The 21899-nt window shown below is 41.3% G+C and overlaps 2 protein-coding genes across 4 annotated transcripts; one reads left to right on the top strand and one right to left on the bottom strand.

Moving 5' to 3' along the window:
- Nucleotides 1-12376: 12376 nt before the first annotated feature.
- On the bottom strand, nucleotides 12377-18022 carry LOC140313517 (steroid 17-alpha-hydroxylase/17,20 lyase-like). 3 transcript variants are annotated; one of them, XM_072391624.1, is made up of 9 exons: nucleotides 17434-18022; nucleotides 17175-17313; nucleotides 16424-16620; nucleotides 16019-16099; nucleotides 15151-15237; nucleotides 14226-14444; nucleotides 13334-13503; nucleotides 13080-13183; nucleotides 12377-12712 (listed from the first exon to the last, which is right to left on the bottom strand). In XM_072391624.1, the coding sequence occupies exons 1-9, from the start codon at nucleotides 17734-17736 to the stop codon at nucleotides 12432-12434; spliced, it is 1581 nt and encodes a 526-aa protein (XP_072247725.1). In that variant the 5' UTR covers nucleotides 17737-18022; the 3' UTR covers nucleotides 12377-12431. The 3 variants fall into 3 exon arrangements, with proteins under 3 accessions (XP_072247725.1, XP_072247726.1, XP_072247727.1); XM_072391625.1 differs by lacking the exon at nucleotides 16019-16099 and having other exon boundaries at nucleotides 12379-12712; nucleotides 16424-16659; nucleotides 17434-18019; XM_072391626.1 differs by lacking the exons at nucleotides 15151-15237; nucleotides 16019-16099 and having other exon boundaries at nucleotides 12379-12712; nucleotides 16424-16659; nucleotides 17434-18019.
- Nucleotides 18023-18257: 235 nt separating this feature from the next.
- On the top strand, nucleotides 18258-21578 carry borcs7 (BLOC-1 related complex subunit 7). The gene is made up of 5 exons (XM_072391627.1): nucleotides 18258-18420; nucleotides 20623-20685; nucleotides 20942-20985; nucleotides 21090-21110; nucleotides 21239-21578. The coding sequence occupies exons 1-5, from the start codon at nucleotides 18289-18291 to the stop codon at nucleotides 21288-21290; spliced, it is 312 nt and encodes a 103-aa protein (XP_072247728.1). The 5' UTR covers nucleotides 18258-18288; the 3' UTR covers nucleotides 21291-21578.
- The last annotated feature ends 321 nt before the right edge of the window (nucleotides 21579-21899 follow it).

The following is a 21899-nucleotide window of genomic DNA, read 5'->3' as shown; positions in this document are numbered from 1 at the left end:
ACCCTAAAGGTCACAGGACGCTAGCCCTAACCCTAAGTCCTCCCCATCCTCTCTCTCTCTCTCTCTCTCTCTCTCCCTCGCCCCCCCCTCCACATACACAAACCAAAGGCCTCGAGCCTACTGCATACAGTACACACTCAAACACTTGCACCACTCACCTCAAGGGAAATTCAATTTCCTATCGCACCCGCAGCACACCACAATCCAAAAACATAACCCTCTCTCTCTCTGTCTCTCTTTCCCAACCCCCCCCCCCCACACATACACAAACCAAAGGCCTCGAGCCTACTGCATACAGTACACACTCAAACACTTGCACCACTCACCTCAAGGGAAATTCAACTTCCTATCGCACCCGCAGCACACCACAATCCAAAAACATAACCCCCTCTCTCTCTCTCTCTCTCTCTCTCTCTCTCTCTCTCTTCCACATACACAAACCAAAGGCCTCGAGCCTACTGCATACAGTACACACTCAAACACTTGCACCACTCACCTCAAGGGAAATTCAATTTCCTATCGCACCCGCAGCACACCACAATCCAAAAACATAACCCAACCTCTCTTTCTCCCCCCCCCATCCTAGCAGCACATAACACACACCATAAGGACCCTGAGTCTATCACACCCACATTGCTACACAACTCAAATTGCACGGAGTTTCCCAGGGTCTCCTGAGTTACTCCAAGACCATGTCACTACACGCAGCAGCTCCCAGCGAGATCACGAGTTGAGCGTGCACCCCCTTGGTTTCTACACCAAACTCCATGGTAACCAGCTGGTTGCGTAGGAGGGAGACCACTGAGTAAAAACTCTTGAGCCTAACCTTTGCCTGATCCTCGGTCGAACTGGGCCTGCTCAGGTATTTTGGCTTAAACCAGAATACTGCAAATGCACACTTATGAAATGCATCCAACGATACCTACACACAAACTCTCGCTCCATCTGCCCTCTCTTCTCCAGCTGCCCTCTCTCTCCATCTCCATCTCCCCCCTCTCTCTCCATCTCCAAAAATAAGAACATTGGCTTTTAACATGGACCTCCTAAAACACAGGGGAGACCCAAAAAACGCCAAAACTCAAAGGAATACCTAACTTCGGGGCCAAAACACATCAGTGACGGTACCACACAAACAGCAGCAAGAAACAACCACGCCCACCACGAAACCCCACCCACTAGACTCCAATTCTGCTCACAACTCGGCAAATGGATGAAGGTAAGCTACAGAATTTGCAGGAACTCTACAAGAAAAACACCGCTGTGACACAAGAAAGAGGTACAACCAACAAGTGAACTTGACTAGGAACAGTAGATTTCGAACCCCAAAAGTAAATAAGTACTAGTCCTCAGGAATGATCAACAGACACACCCACCATAAAGATGGAAGGACCAGCAGACACCCAAGAAAAGGAAAAACTCAGAAACTAATAGGAAATACAGGGAAACAATAACACCCAAACAAACGGAACAGACCGGACAAACTCAAACGGACCAATCAGCAACATGACCACACCCACCCGAACAACCGCAAGGGACTGTGGGTAACATGCAAAAAAACAGCACCGTCCAGCAAACTAACAGTGAGAGACAGCCCCACCCCCCGAAAAAACGGAACACCGCAAGGGATTGTGGGTAACATGCAAAAAACCGACACCGTCCAGCAAACCAACAGGGAGAAACAGCACCACCCCCGGAAAAACGGAACACCCACATCATCCTGGACTCACCTCCTGAATGACCAGACGCTTGGAACAGCACACCGCCTCCAATCAAGAACAGAACCCCTGAAAGACTTAACCAACTCTACAAGACGACACAAGAACACCAGAAGCAACCTACCACCAGGAAACCCCGGATCTGCAGGCTTCGCAAAGAAAAAAAGGCTCTTTTCAGAGCTACCCCCCTTGGGGTTTGGGACAGCCAAGGAGGAGCACACCTGCAAGACCAACCAACTCGTACAAGCTCCAGAAACATCAGGACGCTACTCAATAAAGATTGTACTATATGCTCTCTAAAAAATTGATGCTGACAAAACCAACTAACCCTCACTATATAAAACTCTTGCAGCCCCGGATAACCCCGGACTCCTAACACACGGCGGACTAACCTCCAGGAAAGGGCTACTGGACATACTGGGGTAACCTTACGGTGACAACAAACAGTATTGTTCATTCCAGTAACCCTGGTAAGTAAGCAGCCGCCCATGTTCCGACTATAGGACAGCACTGTGGGGCCGGTGACTCAGGGCATCAGAGTCTTAAATGTTGCCCAGTCTTCTATGAGGACTAGCCTCAAAGCACAACAGAACACTTTGCACCACACACGTGGTTACTCCAGTAACCAGAGGCCAAATCAAACTTCCAATTGGATTCCTTCAAATTGCCACCTTCACAGGTTTACATCCGTTGACTTACTTAGAAGTCAATCCGTGGATGCAACGGGACCTAGACACCAGACCTCAAACCGAGTAAACAGACTTTAAATGAGCCTCGAGCAGCTTTAGAACCTCACTCACCCAAGTTTTAACAACAAGCAACCCTCGATCCTAGAAGGAAAACTCAGTAGAACCCCGGGACTATCCCGCCTGCTTTGAACCAACCAACAAGAGACCAATCCACCTCTTCAAACTACAAGTAACAAACCAAGGAGGACGGGACAAAGACAACCCTTTGTCCAGTGATAACAAAACGGCCATTTTGTAACAAAGCCGCCATTTTGAATCCCGGAGACGCACCATTGCGGACACAAACTTCAACAAAGGCAACCCTTTGTTCACCATAAATCAGAAACCCAATAAAATAAAAACCGAAACCAGGGCAAGTTAAAAGAAAACTTTATCACCCAATCACCAAAACATTGGACACTGGACTAAACCCTGGAATTGATCAACCAGGGGGCCCCCACAAGGGAGAACGTATGGTGATAAACAGCTGAAACGTTCGCTGATCTTGTGGTACACCACTGATGAATTAATCCTGAAATTGTACAAAAAGAAAATAGCCTAGCTTCCTGATAGTGTGGAAATACAACAGGCATCCCCACACTAACAGCGTTAAAAACACTCAAACCACAGGAAACAAAATAGAAAGCAAAACCAGACAGGGCCAGATCGAATTCCAAAGATAGTTAGAACAAAGAAACAACAATGGAGCCAAACGACGTAGCTATATGGGTTACAACACGGATCCGGAACTGAAACCAGAACACCACCAACAGAAGTCAGAATCAGTCTCAACACCTATGAGAACAATGGAAACAAAATACAGAACTGGGACCTGCACCCAACCAAACCACACATAATTTGTGGAGACTCAAATCTTAAGAGGTTACCAACAATCCGAACAGTGAAAACCGGATTGACAGCTACCCTGGCGGAAATCTGACCAGCAAATATTATATTGATTATTTTTTTATATATTCTATTTTATAGTTTACCACCTACCCACCATCTTTATGCCCTCCCCTCCCATTTACCTGTACCTTAAAGGCCACAGGACGCTAGTCCTAACCATAAGTCCTTCCCCTGGCCACGCCACGGGAAAATAAATTTTCATAAGCCTAACAATTTTGGCTAAAACTAACAGTCTCCGGCTATCTGACCACCTGATTCCTTTGTCTCAGGCCTTTCCCGGTCATTTATCCTTACCCTAAGGTCACAGGACGCTAGCCCTAACCATAAGTCCTTCCCCGGGACACGCCACGGGAAAATTAATTTTCATAAGCCTTCCTGTGATCCCAAGGTCCACTACTGACGATGTGTACCCCCAAAATCACAGTTCTCATTTCACTCACCTCTGTTACAGGTCCACATAATATCACTTTTAGATTTCACACATTCACTCTATCTCCTCTCCTCCTTTTCACTTCCCTCCTGTCTTGGAGGGAGTGGAGGTGGCAGAGTGTACAGCCTGGTAAGGCGGGGGAGTGGGATACAGTCCGGTCCGACACCCTCTCCCTGACTCTGTCTCCTCCGGTTCCTGGTTCACATGTGGATTGATGTGCATGTATGACTGTGTACATGGGCATTAATGCATATGTTCTTTCACCTTATTGGAGATGTCATGGTACTGGTCATTATAAGGCGACGAGGGCTGCGGATGACGTGCGACGGCCAGTGCCTTACCTTTGGCTCCCCATTTCAACTGGCTTGTCGTTGGATGAGTCAGGGGGGGTCATCGTGATAGAGTCTCTCACCTAACCTTGCCAGAGCCTCGGAAGAACGGGCTCTCAAACACTCCAGGTATAGTGCCATACCAGCATCTCCAATTCTCCATTTACATTTGCGTCTGTCCTGTGGATTATTACATGTTTCTATGGATTGAACACAGCTGTGTGGATTCTTTAGGGCATGAGGTTGGAGGAGAAATGACATGAAACGGACAAGAGGTTCAATTCCTACTTTTTGTAATCAACTTTCTGATGGCCTGTGCTGTGTAACACACAGCTGACAGAGTGCCACTTTTTAGTCTGGCTCCATCTCCTGGCCACAGTTGGTATTGCTCCTGCTATTTCTGGTTTCTACAGATTGAACACTGCTGTGTGGATTCTCTAGTGCATGAGGTTGGAGGAGAAATTACATGAAACGGATAAGAGGTTCAATTCCTACTTTTTGCAATCACCTTTCTGATGGCCTGTGCTGTGTAACACACAGCTGACAGAGTGCCACTTTTTAGTCTGGCTCCATCTCCTGGCCACAGTTGGTATTGCTCCTGCTATTTCTGGTTTCTACAGATTGAACACTGCTGTGTGGATTCTCTAGTGCATGAGGTTGGAGGAGAAATTACATGAAACGGATAAGAGGTTCAATTCCTACTTTTTGCAATCACCTTTCTGATGGCCTGTGCTGTGTAACACACAGCTGACAGAGTGCCACTTTTTAGTCTGGCTCCATCTCCTGGCCACAGTTGGAATTGCTCATGTTCCATGCGCTATTTCAGATTTCTACGGATTGAACACTGCTGTGTGGATTCTTTAGGGCATGAGGTTGGAGGAGAAATGACATGAAACGGACAAGAGGTTCAATTCCTACTTTTTGTAATCAACTTTCTGATGGCCTGTGCTGTGTAACACAGCCGACAGAGTGCCTCTGGCTCCATCTCCTGGCCACAGTTGGAATTGCTCAAGTTCCAGTCGAGAGTGATGCAGAGAGGAGGGGCTGCGCAGCCCTGCTCTATTACCTGGTGTCAGTCAGTCTGCATCATTATTTGCGCTTGTTAACGCCGATGTGCGGACTTTTCCACTTCTCCTGGATTTTCTTTCTTCGGGACGACTTCGTGGAGGCTATTTCTGTGGACGAAGGAACTTCTCAGTTGTGGCTGGACTTTTTATGGTATGTTTTCACCCGGTTTTAGACTTCTTAATGGAACTATTTGAGAGCCGTCCTTTAACAAGTGGGGCTCATTAAGTACACTGCTGTTTGCATAATGGCGTCGCGGCTTCTCCGCTCCCAGCTGACCTGCAGTTAAAGAGCGCAGTTTAAATGCCCATCTTCCGTTGTGCGTCGGACTTCGGTCTTAATTGCGGCCAACTTTGGAAAAGATAAACTGTTTAGCAAAGTTACTTCTCAGGACTACTTCAGCAAAACCTGTTGATAAGTTAATTAAACGGAATGCTCATAATTGCCTCACAGGACCTGTTGTGTGTCCAGCCCGCAACGGAGTCGGGTCGGTTTTCATTTCCTGAGATTCACGTGAGTCATTTTAAATGAAAAGGAATTATTATCCATGCTTTTAAGTCTCTTTGTCCTCAATTTGGGGTTATATATGTCTATGTATGCATATATTTAATCGTACATACATCGGACACAAACTTTAACGAAGGCAACCCTTTGGTCACCATAAAACAAAAAACCCAATAAAATAAAAACCGAAACCAGGGCAAGGTAAAAGATAAAAACTTTATCACCTAATCACCAAAAAATTGGACACTGGACTAAACCCTGGAATTGATCAACCAGGGGGCCCCCACAAGGGAGAACGTATGGTGATAAACAGCTGAAACGTTCGCTGATCTTGTGGTACACCACTGATGAATTAGTCCTGAAATTGTACAAAAAGAAAACAGCCTAGCTACCTGATAGTGTGGAAATACAACAGGCATCCCCACACTAACAGCGTTAAAAACACTCAAACCACAGGAAACAAAATAGAAAGCAAAACCAGACGGGGCCAGATCGAATACTAAAGATAGTTAGAACAAAGAAACAACAATGGAGCCAAACGACGTAGCTATATGGACAACAGTTCTATTCGCATATATTCCACATGTGCATTCTCGCGAGGAGAACCTGGACAGAGAAGAAAAGGAAAAACCAGAAGGGATAATGGAGGAAATCAAATGGATCCCCAAAAAACAATTCTACTGGTTACTCAAGCTAAGCCACAGGAAAATTAATTTTCATAAGTCCAACAATTTTGGCTAAAACTAACGGCTTTCAGCCTTACCTGACCACCTGTTTCCTTTGTCTCAGGCCTTTCCCTGTCATTTATCCTTACCCTAAGGTCACAGGACCCTAGCCCTAACCATAAGTCCTCCCCATCCTCTCTCTCTCTCTCCCCGCTCCACATACACAAACCAAGGGCCTCGAGCCTACTTCATACAGTACACACTCAAACACTTGCACCACTCACCTCAAGGGAAATTCAATTTCCTATCGCACCCACAGCACACCACAATCCAAAAACATAACACATCCTCTCTCTCTACCCCCCCCCCCCCCCCCCCCCCATCCTAACAGCACATAACACACACCATAAGGACCCTGAGTCTATTGCACCCACATTGCTACACAACTCAAATTGCACAGAGTTTCCCAGGGTCTCCTGAGTTACTCCAAGACCATGGCACTACACGCAGCAGCTCTCAGCTAGATCACGAGTTGAGCGTGCACCCCCTTGGTTTCTACACCAAACTCCATGGTAACCAGCTGGTTGCGTAGGAGGGAGACCACTGAGTAAAAACTCTCAAGCCTAACCCATAGCAAAATCCAAAATTGTGCAGAACTCTTAAAAAAGGAGCTTATTGCTCAACCACAAGTGTGGTTCTTTCTCAGAGGGTAATATGGAGTTTATGCTTGAAACTTTTGTAGACATGGATAAGTATGAAGGACAAAGAGGTTTTAACTTGTTTTGAGTGAAATAATTTATTATATTCAAAAATCCGAAAACGGGCAGAACTCATGAAAAGAAGCTTATTCTCATATTCCTGAACTTTGGTGTTGCTCTTGCTTATACTGCAAAGTGTAACGTTTTTTGTTGTTGAAATGTATGTAAAGATAGATAAATATGAAGCACAAAAAAGTTTTGACTTGTTTTGAGTGAAGGAGTTAATTCAATTGCAAAATCCGAAATTGTGCAGAGCTCATGAAAAGGAGCTTATTGCTCAACCACAAGTGTGGTTCTTTCTCATAGAGAAGTTTATGCTTGAAACCTTTGTAGACATGGTTTGTGCAACGCATAACGCAGGTAAAACCAAAACAATCACACACGCCGCTCACCCATCACCAGACAGACCATTCGAACACTTAATGATGGATTTCATAGAATTGTCACCAGCAAAGAAATGCTGCTTAGTAATAGTTGACGTGGTCAAAATAGATTGAAGTATTTCCAGCAAAACACTAGAGTAGCCAATTAGGTTCTGCCAATTAGGAGCAAAGGCTCTGCTAAAAGAGATTATTCCCAGATGGGGAATACCAACTAAACTGAGAAGCGATAATGGCTCTCACTTTGTCAATTCTGCCATAACCCAAATCAGTGAATTTCTCGTTATTGACCTCAGACAACATTGTGCATATCACCCCGCCAGCGGAGGTGCTGTTGAACGAGAAAATGGCACTCTAAAATCAAAATTGGCCAAGTGTTGTGAGGAAACAGGACTGCCATGGACAAAAGCCTTGCCTATTGTTCTAATGCATATGAGAATGAGGAAACGATCTATAGTAAACATGAGTCCCTTTGAAATTCTTTTTTGGCAGACCTCCATCTCTGGGAGTAAAACCTGTAACCAGACCACTCCCCTCCACTGGCCTTTGTGAGGACAATATGTTACAATATTGCAAAAACTTATCCTCTTCTCTCTCTCAGATCTCGCAGCAGGTGAAATCAGCCCTCCCACCACCAGCTTCCACATCACTCCATGACTTCCAGCCTGGCGACTGGGTGGTGATAAAGGACCTACGAAGGAAGCACTGGCATTCCAAACGGTGGCGAGGTCCATTCCAGGTGCTTCTGAGGACACATACCGCTGTGAAGATAGCCGAGAGGGCAACATGGGTTCACGCCAGCCACTGCAGGAAGATCCCCGAGGCAACGGAGGAGCCAAGCTGCCAACCTGATCAACACGAGGACGGATGGGGTGAGGGCGAACGGAGGCCGAGGAGGACGGAGGAGGACGATGACACGAGGACGGACAAAGACGGACGACACGAGGACGAACAGAGGCCGAGGAGGACGGACGAGGACGGACGACACAAGGACGAATAGAGGCCGAGGAGGACGGACGAGGACGGACGACACAAGGACGAATAGAGGCCGAGGAGGACAGACGGTGCAAGGACGCACAGACGCCGAGGAGGACAACACGAGGACTCAACTCTGTAAATTCAACAAACACCAACTAAACGTGTTCCACCAAACTCCACCATGCATCACCTGATTCTGATGCTGTCATGTTTGGCGCAGCTGATGGAGGCTTACACCTACAAACCTGCCAGGACTGTCACTTTGACAGATGGACAAAGTGCAACATTCACCTGCCTCGTTTATCCTGAAATTAGGGTTCAGGCATATTATGCCAAGTATGACAAATACCTATGCAGAGACCCCTGCGGCCCACACGATTGGCACTTGATCGTTGCCACCACTGACAAAACCATTGCTCCAAACAGAGATCCCCGCTTCACAATAACAAAAGTCCCAAATTCAAACGGAGCTCAAATCACCATCTCTGATGTCAAACCCACTGATGCAGGCACGTATTGGTGTGGAATTAAATATCCAAGCTCGGATATGTACAGACAACTTACAGTCATAGTTAGTGGGCCACCAGACCATAACATGCTGTCAGGTGTTAAGACTGTCTCTGTAACATCTGCAATGGAAGACAACCACTCCAGCTTCAACGTTGCAGATCCCAAAGACAACACAACATCAACGTGGAATTTAGCTTAGCACACATGGTCCTCAGTGTTATGTATCACAAAGAAAACTATTCTCATGAACTGGAAAGCGAAGAACAATCTGTGTATTAACCAGTTTAGAAATTTTCTTTTAGATTATATTAGCATGGAAACAATGTTTGCTGTCATTTTTTTGTTGACAAAGTCGCCAGCATCAGGGCAAGCATCAGCCCTGCTACTGCCCGTCTCCCCACCCCATGTAAGCGGCAGCCAATACTTGATCATCATCTCCCCGTTACAGTTAACTGAGCTAGTGAATGGTATGAAGACCTCCAGCCCATTAGATGTATTACCCACATCATTACTGAAAAAAGTCTTAGAATCCATTGGTCCTGCTCTGCTCAATATTGTTAACTGCTCACTGGTCTCTGGTTGTTTCCCCTCTTATTGTAAACAGGCCATTGTTCAACCAATTCTTAAAAAGCCCAACTTGGATCTGTCTTCTCCACAAAACTTTAGACCCATTTCTAAATTGCCTTTTGTGTCAAAGATCCAGGAGAAAGCTGTGGCTAATCAGCTAATCAGCTTTGGCAAATTCCAGTCCGGTTATCGTCAGAGGCATTCAACTGAAACAGCTCTTCTTAGAGTATCTAACGACATCATGATGGCGTCTGACACCGGTAAATGTACTGTTCTCGACCTCAGTGCAGCATTTGACACTGTGGATCATGGCATCCTTACTGACAGGCTTAGGGACCATGTTGGTATGTCAGGCAGGGCCCTTGACTGGTTTGCCTCGTACCTCTCTGGCAGAACCATTTCAGTAGCTGTTGGCTCGTTTATCTCTTCGTCCGCTCCCCTATCATGTGGAGTGCCCCAGGGCTTGGTTTTAGGTCCTATTTTATTTGTTTTGTACATGTTACCACTTGGTGAAATCATAAGTCGGTTCCAGGGGATCTCTTATCACATGTACGCTGATGACATTCAGCTACAGTTTTCTTTTAACCCCAACAGAATCGATGGTCTGAATGTGCTGCATGATTGTTTGTCAGCTATTAAGGTCTGGCTGTCCAACAATTTCCTTCAGTTAAATACCAGAAAAACTGAGGTTCTCATTATTGGACCAGACAGTTGTATTTCTGCTGTGAAAGACTACGTTGGGTCTATATGCACCAATGTATGTTCCTCCCTGAGAAATTTGGGCAATATCTTTGACCAGCATATGACCTTTGACAAACACATTCATTCTGTGTCTCGTATTTGTTTCTTCCAACTCAGAAACATTGCCAAACTGAGAACCATGGTGTCGCAGGCCGAGCTAGAATTGATAATTCATGCGTTTGTGTCATCTCGGCTGGACTACTGCAACTCCATATTCACATATCTCAGCAAGGCAGCGATTAATCATTTGCAGTTAGTGCAGAACGCTGCGGCCAGGCTGCTGACTAAATCTAGGCGGAGTTGCCATATAACACCTGTCCTGGCTTCGCTGCACTGGCTTCCGGTTAATTTTAGGATTCATTTTAAAGTCTTGATTTTGACTTTTAGAGCGCTCTGTGGTCAGGCACCAGATTACGTGTCTGAACTTCTTCGCTCTCATGTCCCTAGCAGGTCTCTCAGGTCTCCCAACCTGGGTCTTCTGGTTGTGCGTCGAACGAGGTGCATAACCAGAGGAGACAGAGCCTTCCAGTCTGTCGCACCCAGGCTGTGCAGGCAGTCTTCCTCAGGACCTGAGAGACTTAGCTACCGTGGACATTTTAAAAAAAAACATCTTAAAACATACCTGTTCAGGCTGGCTTTTAAGGAGTCGTAGTGTTATTTTGACTGTTTCTGTCTGTCTGTCTTTGTCTTTTTATTTTATTTATGTGTGTACCTGTTTCATGATTTTAACTAGATACCTTGACGGTGCTATCTGAAGCACTTTGTGAGTTTTTTTCCTCTGCACCGAAACTCTTCGGTGCAATCTGTTGGTTTCCTTAGCTAGGAAATTGGTTTTGAATTGGCTCTATATGAATGAATTGGATTATTTTGAAATTGATTAATTGGATTTAATTGGATTCTGATTACAATGAATTGAACTCCAATTGGGTTGAATTAGACTATATTATTCAAGTGCCTTGAGATGACATTTGTTGTAATTTGGCGCTATATAAATGAAACAACTGAATGTTGGTCAGCACTACTCACTGGTCTATATAGGGATTATATGGATCAGATGGTTCTTTATTAGGTATTGAGCCAGTATTAGAAGGTTAATTGTTGAATTTAGGGAATTATCCATTGAATCTGGTCCATTTTCATTTGTAGCAAAGGTTTCATATTCAATTATAAGACCTAATAAGAATCAGATAAGAACCTAGTAAGTCAACACTTGATTTTCTCTTTCAATGAGATGGTTTCTGTTACTGTAATTTGCTTGCATCTCCAGTATGTTTGAATGGAAATGTGAATTATCTTTGATTCCACGCATGGAAGCATTTACAGGCCTGTTTTCAGCAAAAGCATCCCTCCCATTCTGTCCCAGTCTTTGTTTCCGCATACCATAATCCTGTTGCTTGGCTTCACTTTCTTTATCAAAACAATTTAGCTTGAGTTCTTGAGCATGTTGAGCAGTAAATAGGAGCTTGAAAGACTGTACACATGCCTTTATTGATGATTTATCATGTTTTATGAGGGAAATGTGCTTTAATTCAAACAGTTTAGAGACATAAATAGCCCAAATTATGCAATGTTAGATCAGCAGCCAAAAATAAAACTATGTAATTGATTAAATTGAATAAAGAAAGAAAAGAAACATCACGAATGTTTAGTGTGAGCATGTGCAAAATTAAGTAACAATTGCCTTCTTGTTGTTGAAGGTGGTGCTATGTCACTATGCAGCTGTACAGATCTGGTGCTAACATGTGGTGTTCTGATAACGATTGGACAGCAAGAAATAAAGGAGTAAATTAAGGTATTGTGAAGGTATTCTGATCCAATCACTTTTCACATTTACATGTGACTGGTTTTAATATTCTTACATTATTCAGTGAAGTACTTAATGGCAGCATAGATAACTTCTTCATCCAGTTTTTACTGGAAAATTTGCAAATTTGTTGATATTGTATAACATAGCCAATAAATTAAAATAATTATTTAAATTCAAGTTTAAATTAAATTTATTTTATTATCATGTAAATGCTGTTTTTATTTGCTGGCTCGTGACGTAAGTTCTGCTGTAAAAAAAAAAAAAAAAAAAAAAAAAAAAAAAAAAAAGCTTCACGCTCTGTCAAATCATAATAGAGCCACAGCTGTGGAAAACATGCCACCACTCTCAACATGCCTTGCACTGGTATCTCTCCCAACCTGGTCTGGGTGTGGCTTTAACCTTGTATTTGACTGGCTGGAGGACCACACCAAACTTGCCATCCAGACTGGGAAGAGAGTGACTTGGTGGGATGGAGAGGGTGAAACGTTGTAAGATCCAGGATAGGAAGAGGAAGAGCTCCATCTTGGCCAAGGCCTCACCCAAACAAACCCTAATCCCGGCACCGAATGGCAGGTAGCTGGATGATGGCATGGTCAGACCTGCGCCTTTGCTGTTTAAAAATCGGCCTGCAGAGTAATAACAGAAGGGTTCATCTGATGATAACAGTGATGAATCTGATGGATAACATCTGATGGATAGCAGAGCTAAACTGTTCATGTATTGTGGTCATGTGAACAATGGGTTAAAAAAATAAATATAGATAAATTACCAATGAATCTGAAGTGGTATTGATATGCGTATTGTCATTTTTGCATATCCATATTTAATTTTTGCATGAAATCTGAATTATCCTAAGCAATATATAAGATTTCTTTCTGCCGTGGGATACACATTACATCTGATGTTGATAGTTTTTGGTTTTATGGAAGTTGACTAAAAACTTCACATTTTGTTGAAAGAAATATATTACATTGGACCAAAGTTTCCTCTCACCAGGATTAAAGAGCTCAGGGTTGTTCCATTCCTTTTCATCATGATGCAAGGACCACAGGTTAATGATTACTCGTGTTCCTTTTCTCACTGTGAAATTCCCAATACTACAGAGGTCAGAGAAGAGTGTTCTTAGAAAAAATCTTGTCAAATATAATCATTGTAGCTTTAAAATTTTTGTCTATGGCAAAGATAGTTATCTTTAAGAAGAAAACACAAGTATAAAAAGCTCTGAATGAATATCATGTTTAGTGTACCTGGTGTCACTAAGGGCCACATGGGGTATGAGTAGGGGAGCGACAGGACGGATCCGTAACACCTCCCTAATGGTGGCCTCCAGGTAAGGCAGACTACCTCTATCTCTAAGCTGAGGGGAGCGGGCCATCCCGACCTTACTGTCCAGCTCATCCTGGATACGTCTCTGTACCTACAATTTGTTTAAAAAAAAAAGAAAAGAAAATGTTGAACATCAATGACTAATTAAAACAATAATAAATTGTGATAGGATTCCACAAGGGAGCACACCTGATCACTCAGACCGGAAGCTGCTGCCGGATTTACAGGATGTAAGCAGAAGCATTCTGATAAACAAGAGGTTAGCATTTTGTTGATCTTAAGGTCACAACAGAAAAAGGGACAGTGGCAGTATCGTAGATGGTATGTGAAACCCCTAAACCAAACAAGGTGCAAGAAATTGATGATATAAAACATCGAAAACATAAAAAGTAAGCTTACAGATGTTAACTTCTGAGAAAGTGCGCAACTGATATTCTAAACAAATGCAGGATACTCAAGGCAGCCATGATAAACACGTACACGCGTAGTTAACAGTAACTGTACTTTAACACTATGTTTCAGTCGAGTCAGAGTTGGATATAGTAGGCTATACAGGACCCACAGTTTAAAGCATCTAAATTCTGTTTGTAAAGAAAAAAAAGTCAGACTCACACACCCATGCAAAGACACAACCAAATATATTCTAGACTAGACATAATATATCAGCAAACAGGTATAAATACCACTACTAATATTTCTATTTACCTAACAAATAATATGTGAGGGTGAAAAAAATTTTCCGATTAGAAATATTTTACACCCAACGGTAACCTCACCCACCCCTTGTATAAATCGCTGTGGCCTCAGCCTTACTTCTGGGTGATGGATGAGGTAGGTGATAGCCCATTTGAGGACAGTGGTGGTGGTTTCAACACCGGCTCCAAAGATGTCTCCCACTGTCATGAGGAGGTGGTCATCACTGAAACCCACAGACTCAGCACTAATCTCTGTGGTGTTGTTGTTTTCAGCACTGCGCTTGGCTCTTAGCAGGGCATCCATCAAGTCTCTCTGTACATGGTCACTGTAGTCAGCCTGGGAGGTAGGACTTTGTTAATGTACAGAACACATACAATCGTAATAAACTGTATACTATGTTTCATGAGATTCATATTTAGCATAGAGCTATGCTGTAGCAAACAGAACTTGAGTGTAACGTCACTTTATCTTTGTGCCATAACAATGACAAACTCAGACAGCCACATTACTGTAAGAGGGAAGTATAGACATTAGCATGCTAACACAGACTGATTAGGTTCCTTAGATAATGGCCAATATTGTGTTTATCATATTTTGTGATGAGGCCATATTTTGCCCTCATCACAAAATATGAATGGAAAAAAAATCACATACTCATTCAAGGTTTTTCTTCTTGAATAATAAAATTAAGGGATATGTTGGCATTTACTTCTTAAGTGGAGTTGCACAGAGTTCCAATATCATAGCTGAATTTGATTCTGAAAAATATCTTGGATTAAAGGGAGCTTTGCACCAAACCAAGACATAGTAAGAATAAAACACGAATTAATATAAGGAAAAAGAAACTCAAAATTTAAATATTTCAATGTTCACCCAAATTGCCCATTGGCTAAAACAAGAGGAAGCTTGCATAACCAGTTAATATGAATAAATTGAAAGTGTGCTAATTCTACACTTTCCTCAGAAGTACAAATCAGTATACCACTCTGAAATGTACTTTTCCTTTACTGACAGCACTGACTATGATTATTGGAGACTGTACCTTGTGTTCCTCATACTTTTTCTGTAGAAGTTTATCTCTGATTGCAACACACTGCCTTAGAAGATGCAGGTCTGCATTGGGAAAAATCTGTGACATAGAGACAGATGTCACTGATTTATTATAATCTGATGTACAAAGAGACAATTACATATAATAATAATGAAAATAATGATAATACTTTATTAATCCCACAGAGGGAATTGCAGCATAACAATCAATAACAGCTATCAGTCATAAATTGATGAAGATTCTCAGTCAATCAGGTCATGGTAATCATAAGAGCTTGAATAAGGGAAACTGGATTTACTTTAAGTCCAGTTGCCTTATTCAAGCTAATAAGTAACTGTAAGAAAGTAATTGTGTAACTATAAACAATAGCTGCTGACATAAAAGACCTGTAATTTGTTGCAGCGGAGCCAAAGAAGCCTTTTACTGAACACACTTTGTTGTTTGATCACTATGTTATGTTGAGGGTGTGAAGTGTGCTCCATTATGTTTAATGACTTGTGCAGCTTTCCTTTTTGTATAAGCATCAGTTCTTGGGGCTCCAGGGTAGTCCCCACCATAGAACCAGCTTACTTTATTTGTTTAGTAAGCTTCCCTGAGTCACTGGTGTTGATACCTTTGCTCAACAGTAGACTGTACTCTCATGCTGCAAACACTGAATAAGCTAAGCTTTCTTAGGACATGCTTTATCCCTTCTTGTAGACAGCTTGGAAAGTGCTTCCAAATCATGAGCTTGTAGTACCATAGCTGGACATTGTCAGATATATCCTTCGGCTTGGCATCAGGGAGTAAGAATCAATAAGAAAATTACTTTTAAACCTTTTTAACTCATCCAGTTAAGAAAACTACTATTTAGACAGACCAAGTCTTTGCTTCCCAAGGTAAGAAATCTGACTTGCATCCCAGTTCTGAATGTGATCATAAGTGATTTGGAAGAAGTTATCTAAAAATAAAAACACCAAAATCCAAAGGGATTTGCAGCATGATGACCAATAACACATAGCTGCCATTAGTCATTGTAAATAGTCATTGCGTAAAGTTATTCTTATGAATGGTCATTAGAGGTATGTTCTATTGTTCTTTGGTGCAGCAGAACAACAGACTGTAAAACAACTGGGTAATTACTGTAAAATTCTGTAAAATATATGGGTACATATATCCTGCATGTATATCCTGCACTTTATACCACTGCCCATCTCCCGTCTCAAATGTTTATGGGTTTATTGTTCATGTTGAAAGTGTATTGTTTCTTTTTTGAGTATCTAACCTGTATCCAGGGAAAAATGTCTACAAGGCTGTCTTTAGCCACTGTGTCCACGATGCCTTGGCTGTAGCGCAACATGGTTTCAAACTCTGGATCGCCTCGACAATAGGAGGAGTTGAAGCAGAGTGAGCAGATTACGTTTGTGACTGCCCGAGTCAGCTCGGGTGATAGATCCAGTGCCAGTCCAACAGCTGCTGCCTCTGACAGGATGGAACATAGAGATTGGGCTTCTGCATGGACTGAGCAAGACACATCTCCAGTTAGTGATATGTTTATAGCTTAGTCTAAAAATTAAAGATTCACTTAATTTGTGCTCACTTAATTCCTGTAAACCATAGAGCTGAGTGAGATGAAATGTTCAACAGGGCAAAAGGTTTGGGCTTCGTTATGGGCTATGACTACATGTATTTAATTAATCTCACAGAACATTATTGGATCTTGGGGGGTTCACTTATACTCCATATGTAAGCATAAGTGCTATCCTCTTGCCAGTTTTACATTTTTTTTCATGTATATTTTTTCTATTTTAAATAAATGATTTTATTCAGCAAAATAGTCTAAATTATGTATGCAATATCTTGATGCATTCACTTCCACTGAAATTAATATCAATGATACCATATAATTTGTGTAATAATATGCTTGACAAAAGCCTCATCTAGAGGCAAGTGTCAGTGCTGCAACCATAAAACTATGTACATTTCATTAGTCTTGTGAAAGTAATTATAATGTAATGAGTGCAAAATGTACTCACTGATCCTCTCTATGGAGGCAGAACCCTCTCCAAACATGTACAAAGCTCCATGTACTATTTTCCTGTGTAACCTCCAGGTAGCACTGTAGTCTCCAAATGCAATGTCTTTCCCATCTCTGGTTAGAACATCTGTTGTTACCTTTTTCACACAAGAAAATAGAAATAGAATAGAATGAATAGAAAACAAAATTAACAAAACATAAATAACTCCTGTGGAAACAAAGAAGAAGCAAAAAGAACTATTAAGACATATACCCACAGTTCTGGGTCTCCCTGCAAATGTTTTTCCCTTCTTCAGCAGGACTTCTTTGGCATGCATGTGCTGGTTGACAATGATGACTCTGTGGGAACCCATCATCAGAGAATATGTCTGTCCATATTTTTTCTGTAGTTCTTTGAAAAGCACATGAGGAGGGTGTGGGCTTCGCAGACTTAGCAGACTGCCAATCAAAGGTAGTGCTGGGAGACAGGGAGGCTCCTTTGTAGACTTAAGTTTCAACTGCCATGCAAGCAAAGTCAGGCCTATGACTGTAAACAGAAAGAGACACAAAAAACAATCCATAGCTGTGTTAGGAGGGCACTACCAGCACACTCTGGTTCGGCAGTGGCCATGCATCTCAATGACAAGTTGTGAGAAAAGGTGCAAAGCTTAACCAGGGCCAGGTCTTTATGCATCAAATTCAAGGCCAAAGCCTTGAAGACAGTGCCAAATCAAACAAGATAAGACACACTTGTCTCTCTAAATCATTGAAGGAAACAACAGAGGAAATATAAACGGTCTTTTTTCAAGGTCTGTTTAATAAGAAAAGCTTTGTATGTTATATTCCAAATATAAGATCCAATTAGACCATATGGAGTATGTAAATTTACACTTTTATTAAAATGATAAATTATGTAAAACACGAGCTAGACTCAGGATAGCTCTGAACCATCAACCGACTCTGTCACTTTAAAATGTACTGGTCATACTGTAAATTGAAATTGGAAGCCAATAATAGTATTTTCATTGATACTGTTTTGGTAACTTTGTTAATTAAAGGCGTGTACTGAACGCATTTCGGTGAAATTTGACCCTTTCCACACACTGTTCCTCGCCACAAAAAAAAAAAAAAAAATGGCTTCAGCTGATTCTCTTCCGCGGTTTGGCCAGTCTGTTAAAGGTTTGTTATCCGACAAAGTAGGTTCCTGCAGCGGCGATGTAATCGCGCTCACCCGCCAAGTATTGAAGGGATCCCGCAGTCAAGAGGTAAAGCAATATGAGTCATTTTACTTTATTTCTAGCTGCAGCTAGTGTTTTGCTCATAGTACTAGCCCATGTAGCAACCGGAAACATCACCAGAATAGATGAAAAATTTCCAAAATTAAAGCATTTATTTTTAGGACAACATATATTTTAATGACATCATCGTAAGGGATTTTGAAAATTAGGCATGTGGTTATATTTTCGTGAATTGACATTGATTAAGAAAACCAGCTGTATTAATGCATTGTTTTATTCGGGCAATAAACCTTAGCAGTGAAAAGGCGAAGTAAGTAATCAGACCCCTTTAAATGCAGATACCACAGTGAGTGGAGGTGGGTCTTTGGTGAGTAATTTACCCCTGTGAAAATACCGAATCAATATCAATTTACAGCTACATTTATTTACTGCGTCATTTATACCTTAAGCCAAATATAAAAAAAACGTGAAAAGTGTTCGAAATAGTATTTTTAAAACCAGAGGATTTCTTGAAAAGTTTAAAACTGACCGCGAAAACCCGTGTCATTATGTAAAGAAACTTTTTTCTTTTATTTTTTAAACCTTGCGGAAGTTTAAATTTATGGGTTTTATTGTAAATAATTTACTTTGCTGAATTGTTTGTCATTTTCTCACAACACAAAGATTTTTTTTCAAAATATTGATAATTTGCTGATCACACTTTTTCAAGCTTTTAGTTTTTAGTTTTTGCATCGTGTACAATGGATAAATTAAGAAGACTAAGCTAACTGATTGAGGACACGAAGAAGATTTTTTGCAACTTTCCAATTATGATTGAGTTGATTGTTCCGTGTGCATCCCATTAAGTTTGAACTGATAGAATGTTAAAGCACAATATTTTTCTCTAAAATGTTGTCAATTATAAGTTTAATGTAAAAGCATAAAATGGAAATAATCACAAATCATGAAAGTTGGATTTTAATAAAGTGTTTGAGCAAATGAATTACTTTCCATAATACTTTTGAATACCAACATAATTAAAGCCAGTGCTAAAGATGAATTGACATAATCTTTATCCTCTGACCTTTATAGCCATAACCTGACTATAAAGTGCTTGAGTAAATGTACTAAATGTACTTGTACAAAATTCCATCCATCCATCCATTTTCTATACCCGCTTACACCAAATGTTTGTTTGGTGTATAAGGCCCATTACAGATATTACAAATTGTGAGCTTAGGGTCATCCTTACTTACAATGAAGACAGTTCTCTTTAACAACTTAACAGGTCATAAGGTCCCTGTAACTTATCACATATTTTTTTCCTCAACCTGTTAAGAGAAAAATAAAATAGAATAAATGAATAAAGGAAAAATACTGTCATGGCCAGTAAAGCTGAAAATCAACTGACTGCAATCACTAGCCACAGTTGGCTGGTGCCGTGAGGCCTAAAATAATGACACCATGACATTTTATAATGAAATGATCTGCTTCACTGTGACATCATTTATCTGACCATTCCATGATACAACTGAACTGCAGAGGGGGTGTCTGTGTCCATGTGTCCAAATAAGACTGGATACTAAATTTGCTGACTAGTCGTGGGTGTCCAATCTTGAGACTATGGTGTGTGAAGCATCTATGTTTTAGAATTTATTTCTTCGTTAAACAATATCCATATTTGCAGCTTTGTCTACAATCTTGGGTACAGCATTGTTTTCTATCAGAATCATCTTTAATAGTCATTTTATTTCTATAATTTATTACTTTTGTTGCGCACCTTGTCTGAAATAAATTTATAATGAGAGTCTGAACATTAATTGGGTATGGGCAGGGGTGTAGTGGTTAGCTCTGTTTCCTCACAGTAAGAAGATTCCTGGTTTGAATCACCATTGGAGCTTTTTTGCATGTGCTCCCCATACCAGTGTGGGATCTCTCCAGGTTCCCGGTTCCTACCACTGCGCAAAAACATGCATGTTTGGTTGATTGATGATTCTAAACTGACCCTAGGAGTGAGTGTGCATGGTTTTGTGGCCCTGTGATGGACTGGCGACCTGTTCAAGGTGTACCCTGCCTCTTTCCTCGTGACAGCTGGGATAGGTTCCCATTACCCTGAACTTGATAAAGCGGGTACCAGATGATACCTATAGTTTATATGTTTTATCATTACTATAATATTCCACAAAATTATTTACGGATTAATGATTAATAACTGCAGTCCAAAACACTTGTTACTATTTTCTCTTCCAGCTCCTTGGTCAAGCAGCAAGGAATATGGTCATTCAAGAGGATGCCATTCTGCACTCTGAGGATGTAAGTGTTTAAATGAAGAAGTCAGTGACTGTACCTCCAGTTATTTAACAAGGACAGGGTCATCTCGAAAAAAACAAAAACAAAAGAGAAAGTAATAAAAGGAAATTATTTTTTTTACGGGAATCTGACAAGATTTAACTAAGATTACATTTAATCATTTTTAGGTCACTGTTTGTTACAACTCAGAGAGTTAATTAGGATTTCTGTTCCTGTTTTTATAATCCACTATTCAATGTCATTATAATATGTCTTTCAGAGTCTGAGAAAAATGTCCATTATCACCACACATTTACAATACCAGTGAGTAAGAATCTGCTGAGTGGATTTCCATGAAAGTCATTCACTTTGGTTCAAACTATGGAAGTCAGAATTATAGTAAGTGTATCTCATTTTCTCTCTTACAGGCAGGAGGCTATCCAGAAGAAGTAAGTCTAAACACTATTTAGGCTTGAGGGGAAACAGCTGACCTTGCTATTTCAGCAGTAAGCCATAACACAAACTTATGACATGCAATTGTTCTCCCATTTATACTCCTGTTTTTTTTATTCTCCAGTGTAGAGCACTCTAGAAACCTGCAGGACCAACTGACACATCTTCTGAAGTGACAGTAAAGTGACGGAGGACACAGTTTATGATTACGGATGCCTAACAACAAGGGGTTCCTATGTTAATACTTTAAGGATTTAAGGCTTTATTGTTTGATACCTTACTGCAGACCCTTGGAGGGTCTGCCCTCAGGTTATTTTTTTAACTGAAGTGCTACTCTAATTCAAACATAGTGCCAGTGTTTAAGAATTTTTGTACAAAGCTTTGTACAAGACACTTTTTGTGTTATGAAAAATGTTTTGATCAGTGTATTAAAACACTTAAATAAAATTTCTTTGAATCAGATCAAACACCACTTCAAGCTATTGCCTTATTTTTCTATGTTAAACAAGTTCTAGTCAATCGATTTAGCTTTTTTTTTTCCTCCATTGAATAATTACAGATTTTTAATGACTGGTGAAATGGTGTCGTGAGCTCAAACATCCACACATCCTTTTTCTTTACCCACTTAATGCAATTCAGGGTCGCAGGGGGTTGGATCCTATCCCAGCTGCCGCTGGACAAGAGTACACCCTGGATAGGTCACCAATGTGAGATGAAACACCTTTACGAAAACCTCATTACACTGAGATTCCACCACTTACTCAGTGACTGGTATAAATTAAGGT

The sequence above is a fragment of the Leuresthes tenuis genome, unplaced genomic scaffold (genome assembly GCF_036924035.1).
Source record: "Leuresthes tenuis unplaced genomic scaffold, fLeuTen1.0.hap1 SCAF_8, whole genome shotgun sequence".
In the NCBI taxonomy this organism is placed as follows: domain Eukaryota; kingdom Metazoa; phylum Chordata; class Actinopteri; order Atheriniformes; family Atherinopsidae; genus Leuresthes; species Leuresthes tenuis.
The sequence above is the reverse complement of the archived record's forward strand: the minus strand, read 5'-3'. Positions and strand labels throughout refer to the sequence as shown.